Raw genomic sequence first — 8,062 nt, 5'->3', positions numbered from 1 at the left:
GCTTCTGTTACCATCTGTCTAGCCAGCCAGCGAGCCAGCTATCCTTTGTTTGTTTTTGAAATGGGATTTCTCTGTGTAGCTTTGGTGCCTGTCCTGGAACTAGCTATTGTAGACCAGGCTGGCCTTGAACTCACAGAGATCCATCTGCGTCCCAAATGCTGGGATTAAAGGTGTGAGCCACCATTGCCCAGCTCACCTTTTTTTTTTTTTCTTGAGGCAGGATCACATGAATCCCAGGCTGACTTCAAACTTTCCATGTAGCCAGGGATGACCTTAAACTTCTGATCCTCCTGTCTCTACCTCCTGAGTGCTGGGATTATGGGCATAGGCTACCATGACTGGATCGAACCCAGGACTTTGTGGTGCTAGGCAAGCACGCTGACATCTGAGCTGCATCCCCGGTCCAGCCCATCTCTTAAGTAGAGATAGAAACTCTGAAGCTGACGTGAGGGTCATGTGACATAATACCTGTGTCACTGTCAAGGTTTGACTTTATTCACAGAGCTTTGGTTCTCATGTGCCAGCCGTAGAAACCAAGCTTTAGAAGGGGCGAGTTTGCAACTCTGGTACCAGGGGTCAAAGCAGAAATACTGCAGATGGCAGGGGAGGCTGATAAATTCGGCTTTCTGAACTACTCCATGATGGGTACCATATATGCCATTTAAACCTGGGAAAACTGGATGCTGACTTCTCCAAAGAGTGAAAGTATTGCCAGAGAGAGAAAGACACCATTAGTGTTCACCCCTTTCAAACGATTGAGCCATTCTTACGTGTTACATCTGGGTCAAAGTGCCAGGACGGATGTCCTATTCAAACATGATTGGTTCTGCCCTGTGCTAAAGGCATCCAAAGGCCTGGGCTATATCGGTGGTTTGTACCTAAATGGTCTCTTTCTTTACTTCCTCCCACAAAAGGAGCTGAACTGGCAGATGAAGGTGGAACCCCGGTACCCTAGACCTCCTGGTCTCTTCGGAAATGAAGGTCATTGCTATATTCCTTGTCTTCATCTTCTGCTGTAAGTAGAAGCCCTCTGAGCGAGTGCCGGGAGTCCATCCTTCTGACGATGTCATGGGGGTAGCATTGAGTGAAGGAAGGGTACAAGGTACTAAGGAGAGAACCAGCCTCCCCCCAAAGTTCTCCCACCTCTGGTTCTGCTGTCTGGTGGGCCTGGTCACAGTGTTGGGTCCTCACAGGACATCTCAGAATCCAGGGACATTGACCTCAGAGTGGAAAAACGATGTTTGGCTGTGGTGTGAGCACTCCCGGTCTTGGGAGGTTTTCTTCCTTCCCAGTCTGGTTGCCTTTAGTTGAAGCTATGTGTAGTGTTGTACAAAACGGTAGGCGTGATCCCAGCCAGCTGGAGTAATTCTTCCGGGGAAGGCATCCTGATGATGGCTAGTGGAATACTTGGTCAAACCAAGTCACTGCTGCCAAGCTTTAGATTGCATACCTCTCTCAAGGACTTCCTGGGAACCATCTGAGGTCTGTTAAAATAAAACAAAAAGTTAGCTGTTTGTCCCAAACCAGCTTCCTGCTGTTTCTAGCCCTGTCACAGTAACTCTGGGGTTCGGTGAGTCAGACATATCAAAGTTAGGTCTCTCCCTCTTTCCCCAAGTTGCTAGTGAGCTTTGCAGTTTTCAAAATCACACCAATGTGTAATCTCGGCACTTGGGAAGTGGAGGCAGGAGGATTGAGAAATCAGGTCAAGATGTCCAGCTCAGCACTGAGGCGGGAGGGAGCTGAGAAACATCCCCCATCCCCCGCGCTGTTTTCCTTCTTTGAGTTCATGCGTTTGCTGTATTTTTATCACAAACCAAATATATGTTTATAATTTTAAAAAATCAAATGCTGGGCTGGGGACATAGCTCAGCGGGAAGAGTACTTGCTTACCATATACAAAAACCTGGATTCAATCCCCAACACTGAATAAGGCCAGGAGGGACGGCCCAAGCCTATAATCAGCTGTGGAGGTGGGAGAGTTGGAAGTTTGAGGTCATCCTTGACTACACGTGAGTTTGAGGCCAGCTTGGGCCAGAGAAGATTATGTTTAGCCACAAAGCAAAGCCATAAAATACAGAGTAGCCAAGGTACAGCCTTCTCGGGGGCCAGCACTTTCCTACACCTAGATACAACTGCTCTGGAATCTGTGGAGGACAAGCCTACATACACACACACACACACACACACACACACAGAGAGAGAGAGAGAGAGAGAGAGAGAGAGAGAGAGAGAGAGAGAGAGAGAGAGAGAGAGAATGAATCTAGGAACAAAATACTACAGGTTTCTTCACCGTTCTGTGGCTGTAAAGAGACACCATAACTATGGCAGCTCTTATAAAGGGAAGCATTCAATCGGGGGCTGGTTTACAGTTTCAGAGGCTTAGTCCATTCTCATCAGGGCAGGGAGCATGGCAGCAGGCAGGCAAGTGTGGTGCTGGGGAAGCAGTCGAGAGCTACAGCCTGATCTGTAGGCAGAGAGTGACTAGGCCTGGCTTGGGCTTTTGAAACCTCAAAGTTCACCCCCAGTGGCACACTCCCTCCAACAAGGCCACACCTCCTAATCCTTCCCTAAGAGTTCTACTCCCCGGTGACCAAACCTTCAAATATGTGAGCCTTGGGGCTGTCCTTATTCAAGCCACCACTACCATGTGCTTATTAAAAAGGCACATGGAAGTATTCCAAATGAATATGGCCTCGTTCTTACCTGTCTGCCTCAGTCTCACTGCCTGGAGTTCACCTATTAAAAGTGATACATTGCTAAGACGAGTACTTTGATGACCATCCTCCTAGGGGTGGACATGTGGTACTTTGATGGCATCCTCCTGGGGGTGGACGTGTGGTACTTTCCAGTACTCTGATGTTACAGACCACACTGCCAGCAAGCATCCTTGTATAAGCATCTCTCTGTGTGTCTGTAAGCACTTTGTAGAAGTACAAAGCCTATTGATGCATGCCTGTGATTCCAGCACATTGAAGACAGGGAAAGATCTCTCTAGGTTCAAGGCCAGCCTTATCTCTTTAGGACCTTCCAGTCCAGCCAGGGTTATGTAGTAAGAGAAGACCCTGTCTATTAAAAATAATAAAAATTGATGAGTCTGTGTGTGTGTGCGCGCCATTTAACAGACTGGATGAAGGGTGTTTTTCTGATTTCTTACCCCTGAATGTTGCTTCTCCTGAGAGACTATTAATGCCTATTGCTTCCTAGAGGAGGGACTGCCTGGAACCTTGGCTTTGAGCTTTCCCAGTTAGTGCTGATCAGACCTGGATGATGGTAGAGGGACGGCTGGGGAACCTGGCCTCATCCAGGTTAGCAAGAAACTTGCTGGGTGATGGAGTAACACTGATCCTGTTTTCTTTCCTGTGAAGGAGGCTGGCACCTTGTATGAGGGCCCTGGACTGCCCACCTCACTGCAGGCACTCCAGCAAGGCCTGTGGGCCCTCCAGCAAGGCCTGTGGGCCCTCAGGCTCCTCTCCTTTCTTGTTTTCTCCTTGGCAGGGACGACCTCCACCCTCAGCAGCTTCTGGCAGTTCCAGAGGATGGTCAGACACATCACAGGGCGCAGTGCCTTCTTCTCCTATTATGGATATGGCTGCTACTGTGGGCTAGGGGGCAGAGGGATCCCCGTGAATGCTACAGACAGGTGATGCACAAGCCCTTGACGAGTCCCATACTGCATTTGTGCTGACGTCTAGGCTTACAGTGAGGAGAGAGGGCTTAGAAATCCTGACAAAACAATTCCAAAGCAGCGTGAGATTGAAAGGGGCTTGTAGGGTGAATCTTGGAGAAGCCGGAACTGAGCCGCCTTTCCCTGGTTTGCCTGTGAAGCTGCCAAGGGCCCTGTATGCCTAAGGTCCTGGATATGGCTTATGTGCTGAGCATCTTGAGACAGGGGCTTAGCTCCTAACTCGTGTTGCATCTAACTTACTACATAGAACAGGTTGAGCTTGAACTCTGGATCCTCCTGCCTCAGCCTCCCAAGTGTTCCGATTCTAGTGATGTACCACCATGTGCAGATCAAACCCAGAACCCTATCCCTGCGGGACAGTCATACCACCGAGACACTCCAGGCCCATCCTGGTGTTCTCAATCAAAGGCCCTAACGTTACACCCTCGGTCCAGCCCTAGATCTGGAAGCCCTTTCCCATTAGCCTGGCAAAGGTGTTCTCCATTCGCATGCTCCCGTTTCTTAGGATTATGGGCCCAGCAAGACTGCCCTGCCAGCTTCCAGACCTAATTCCATATTTTAGGAGAGAAGCCAAGTGGCCCAGTTCAGGAAAGTTATCCATCTGGAGGCAGTCACACGGTACCAAGTTGGTTTCCAGGACTGTTCGAAGGATTTGAGGGTGGGTGGTGTTAGCTTCTTTAAAATAAATGGATATTACTGTAATCTGGAGAGGGTACAGTGGGGAGACTAGATAGTTGTGTCTTTTCCCATTTGAAGAAATAATAAAGGAAATGTCCCTGGGCATGTCCTTAGAGCAGGGCCTAATATACGGGACTTGAGCCCCAGGCTTGGCTGTGGAGACATGGAAGGCCACTGACACTTGTGAGATCCACCGTCTGTGCCCAATACTGAACAGGTGGTCTACACGTTTGGGCCTCAGCCCTCAGCCCTCACCCCTTACCATGAATACAGGAGGCAGCATCCCCGCTGTAACCCACCTGACTGCTGAGGACAGAGAGAATCCCAGACTAAGAGTTTCTCAGCCGCCACCCGCAGGCGAAGCAGCAGAGCCTGGCCTGGAACACAGATCACCCATTTCTAAATCCACCCCCTGTCATTGTCCACCTGTACCTTGCCTCCTGGAGTCCAAAGTAGATTCAAAGCTGCACATCATGAGCCGAGGGCCACAAAGGGCCAAGAGCCCAGGTACACATGAGAACGTCCGGAAAAGGACAGGTGTATCAGTAACACCACCCGCCCCCCCAGCTCCCGAGTCTGCAGGTCCAGGGAAGGCGAGGGAAACTGGAGGTCTCTTTCAGCTCTCGCCCAGTGTTCTCCTGCTGACTCCTCAGGGACACCCCCACACCGACACAGTCCCCCACCTTCTTCTCCCCACCCACCAGGTGCTGCTGGGCTCACGACTGCTGCTACCACAAGCTGAAGGAGCTGGCTGCCAGCCCATCTTGAATGGCTACCAGTCCAGCATTGTCAATGGGACTGTGGCTTGTGAGTAGCCTTCTCTGGAGGGAGGCGATGGGACCTGAGCTGGTCCTTAGCAGCCACCTCCTCCTTAGCCCACTGCTCGTTTTAGGGGATGAGACATTCCCAAGCGCTTTGAGACCAAGAAACGGGGCCGAGTCCGAGAGTCAGAGCTTCTTGGAGAGAGTCCTTGCTTGGTTTTGCCTGGTCTCTTCTGCCTGCCCCTAAATCGCAGCTCCCCTAGGAACCTAGGGCCCATCCTACTCTGTGGACCACTAAAGAGCTGTTGGCTGTGGAGCCCATTGACTTTGCATTTTCCCGAGGTAGCTCTGGCTGTTGAGAGCGTTCCTTTATTCTTTTTTTCTTTTCCGTTTTTCAGGCGTGTGTGGTTTGTGTGTGTGTTATGTTTTTGTACAGAGATAGGTACACTTGTAGGTGGGCACACACGGGCGGAGGCTTGAAGTTGATGTTAGGGATTGTCCTCTGTCACTGTCTTGTCACTGAGGCAGTGTGTCTCATTCAAACCCGCAGCTGGCTGATGTAGCAAGCGTACTGTGGGGATCCCGTCTCTGCCTCCAAGGCCTAGGATCTTAGGCAGGTCACCAGACCACCCAGCAATTGGTTTCTGGGTATCTGAACTCTGGCCTCCCAAGTGCTTTACCTACTGAATTATCACTCCAGTCCCGACAGCCTCTAGTTCTTTTTTTCTCATGTTAGCAAGGTGTTTGGCTGTCTGTCCGCTGAGCAAATATTCACCAAGGTCAACTATCTGTTGTGCGCTATGACCAATGTGGATGGGGCAGAGAAGTAACCAGGGATGGGACACTGCACGGGCAGGGCCTGAGTGGGGAAGCACACAGAATGGTCTCTCGAAAGGAGTATGTCCTGGAGCTAAGGGTGTGGGCATGTGTAGGGCAAGTCCCCCCTGAAGACTTGAAGGTGGTGGGCACGAGCCTTTGTCCAGCCTTGTAATTCCAGCCCAGTAGGTGGTTTCTTGCTCCTCACATGCCATAGCTCAACTCCTGCCAGGCCCTAGGGCATAGCAAGCCACTTCCTCCGGGGTATATGCACAGCTATGTTTCTCGGCATCCTTCTGCCTCCCCCAAGGTCAGGGAACTGCCAGCTGTCCCAGACTCATCTCCCGGGACAGAGGACTTAGGACTCCACACTGGGAATCCTGGTACCCAGCACCCCACCCAGGACTGGAGGCTAGCATTCAGAAAGCCCCTGGGTCAGCATTGTTTTCTCCCTGCCCCCCACTGTGAGTCTGGAAGTGTGGTGGGCTGGGGGCTCAGACCCCCACAATAGAAGATTGCTTTCAGTTCAGTCTGCTGTGGGAAGGTCTAATTGAGGTGGAGTCAGTTCTGTGTGGCCAGCCTGACATAGTGGATCTCAGGCACAGCTATGACCACGCTTGTCTCCCTGTTTGGTGGCACTTGTCTTTCGTGCCCTAGCATTCAGCACATCTGTCAAGGGCAAAGTGTCCTTTCTGGCCCCTGGATCTGGGACCCTGCTTGGTCCTATAACCAAAGCGGAGGTCTTAAGTGCAGGCTTCGTCCTCTGAGGTCCAGAGCAGGTCTACTGTGAAGACTCCTGCATCTGCCTGGAGGAAGCCTGGGCTCGACCTCCTGGGTGACAAGAGCTTGCTGGGTCAGCATCAGCAACAGCAGATCTGGGCTCAGCAGAGACTTTGCAAGCACTGGGGATCCCAGCCATGTCCAGGCTGGTCTGTAGCACCTGGAACCATGAGCCTTGTACAGGAAGCTGTGTCATCATGGTACGTCGGCTGTCATGGTGCTTCGATGTGGCTGGTTACATAGCTCTGCCTAGCCGATGGTGCTGGTCTTTATTCACCAGTACTCCAGGTTCTCAGCACTTGGTGGTCGCTTGTCCTCATCCCCTCCCCAATGAGTGCGAGGGGAGATGACAGGGTTTGTGTACTGATAGAGAGCACACAGGTGAAGAGAAGAGAGTGCACAGACACTTGGCTTAGTAGGTCACCCAGCATTTGTGTGTTGAGCCCATACTGTGTTGTCACCACAGGCAGTGATGAGCAGCAGGGATTTAAAGAAACACACAGAGACTCAAATCTAAGCATTTTGAATTCCAGGGTTAGAGCGGGGTGTAGCCGCTTCTACCAATGCCAGAGGCTAAAACCTGGATTGAGAAAGCAGAGCACATGAAAACAGATGGGTCAGTAGAGGGCCAGGGCCCCTGAGGTCTTCCTGGTTCAACCCGCATAGTCGTCTTTCTTCCCCCAACCTGCCCAGGTACAGAAAGTAGACATCTGGGGAGGGGGGCAGGGAGCGGGAACCTTTGGCCTAGGAACATCAGAGATGGGCTCGGGCATGGGACTGGTGTGGCTAGGCTAAGCCAATGGCACGTCGCCTTCTGGAAGGTCCTGTCCTATCAGAGACTGGTTCTAACCTGGGATAATGTACAGGTGATGTGTGAGTCCCAGGCAGTGTTGTGCCCAGAATCAAAGCGGGGGCTGCAAAAGGATATCACTGGTGCTTGCAGGAAACATCGCTCTCTTGGGAGGGCAGCCATTCGTTTGCATTGGGGACTGTCTTTATGCCAGGCCTGTGATGAGGGTGGAGGAGTAGGAATTCTACTCCAAGGACGTGTCAGACTGGGGAGGGAGGGCACAAGGACCCAATGGCCTGGGAGGTGCTGAGATGGGTGTGTGCTTGGGGAGCAGTGGCCACTGTCTGGGAAGAAGGCTCCTTCGAGGAACTCAGGGGCAGGTGTGTGTGTGGGGGGGGTGACATCTTATCCGAGACCCTAAAGAAGAGAAAGAGCCGAGAGGACCAAGTGTGGTGTGTGTGGGGGGAGCAGGGGATCCACCCCTTTCCCCAAGGTAGACAGATTGAAGATAATGTTGGCATCAGATTCTTCTCAAATCCCACATCCAACCGT

General features: G+C 51.6%; 1 protein-coding gene across 1 annotated transcript; it reads left to right on the top strand.

The window, feature by feature from the left end:
- Positions 1–957: 957 nt before the first annotated feature.
- On the top strand, positions 958–5,178 carry Pla2g2c (phospholipase A2 group IIC). The gene is given in 4 exon segments (XM_050152487.1): positions 958–1,015; positions 3,496–3,640; positions 5,068–5,108; positions 5,111–5,178. Coding segments are annotated over 4 exon segments (294 nt in total). The 5' UTR covers positions 958–975.
- Positions 5,179–8,062: the final 2,884 nt, after the last annotated feature.

Source organism: Alexandromys fortis, unplaced genomic scaffold (genome assembly GCF_014885135.2).
Source record: "Alexandromys fortis isolate MF-2015 unplaced genomic scaffold, M_Fortis_MF-2015_v1.1 scaffold_26, whole genome shotgun sequence".
Classification (NCBI taxonomy): Eukaryota; Metazoa; Chordata; class Mammalia; order Rodentia; family Cricetidae; genus Alexandromys; species Alexandromys fortis.
This window is presented reverse-complemented; position numbering and strand designations above follow the sequence as displayed.